The following is a 723-nucleotide window of genomic DNA, read 5'->3' as shown; positions in this document are numbered from 1 at the left end:
ATGCGCGATGATCTAACCGACATTATAAATACATGCTTGAAAGGCCAGTTGAAACAGCTACGAGAAGAAATCAACGACGTGAAGGACTCGATCTCGTTCACAAACGCTATGTTTGAAGAGTTCAAATCTGACGTCATATCTGCTAAAAGCACCATGCACCAAGTCCAGAAGGAGAATGAGGACCTGCGCGCCACCACGAGTATCCTGCTTCAGCGTATCCACCAGCTGGAGCAGCTCAGCCGCATCTCCAATCTCGAAATCCAGTGCGTGCCCGAAACAAAAGGAGAGAACGCTGTTAGTTACGTCACTCAACTAGGTCACATAATTAAGTGTGAGATACGTGAAACTGACATCTCGTACTGCTCTCGGACTGCAAAGGCTAACCCACAAAGTACCCGTCCGCGCTCCATACTGGTGAAGTTCCAGAGCTCACGCACCAGGGACTCATATCTAGCGGCTGCTAGCAAATACAACAAAGAGAACCCTAACGAGAAACTGAACACCGCACTCCTTGGAATCGCTCTGGAAAAGAAGTCTCCAGTTTACGTGGTCGAGCACCTGACCCCCGACACCAAGTCACTTCATACTGCAGCCCGCCAGAAGGCCAAGGAGCTGGGTTGGAAGTACACTTGGGTCAAAAATGGACGAGTTTTGATGCGGAAGTCTGACAACTCCGATTACGTGTTGGTACGTGATATTCAAATGGTCAATAATTTAAAATAA

The 723-nt window shown here is 48.1% G+C and overlaps 1 protein-coding gene across 1 annotated transcript; it reads left to right on the top strand.

Moving 5' to 3' along the window:
- Positions 1-723, top strand: LOC105380113. Its single transcript, XM_038106257.2, has one exon. It carries the CDS (start codon positions 1-3, stop codon positions 721-723), a length of 723 nt encoding a protein of 240 aa, XP_037962185.2.

This window comes from Plutella xylostella, chromosome 10 (genome assembly GCF_932276165.1).
Source record: "Plutella xylostella chromosome 10, ilPluXylo3.1, whole genome shotgun sequence".
Taxonomy (NCBI): domain Eukaryota; kingdom Metazoa; phylum Arthropoda; class Insecta; order Lepidoptera; family Plutellidae; genus Plutella; species Plutella xylostella.
Note: the sequence above shows the minus strand (reverse complement) of the source record. Positions and strands in the feature narration are given on the sequence as shown.

What these genes read in the sequence shown, in the direction of transcription:
- LOC105380113 (XM_038106257.2), top strand. Translation starts at nt 1, where the DNA reads ATGCGCGATGATCTAACCGACATTATAAATACATGCTTGAAAGGCCAG.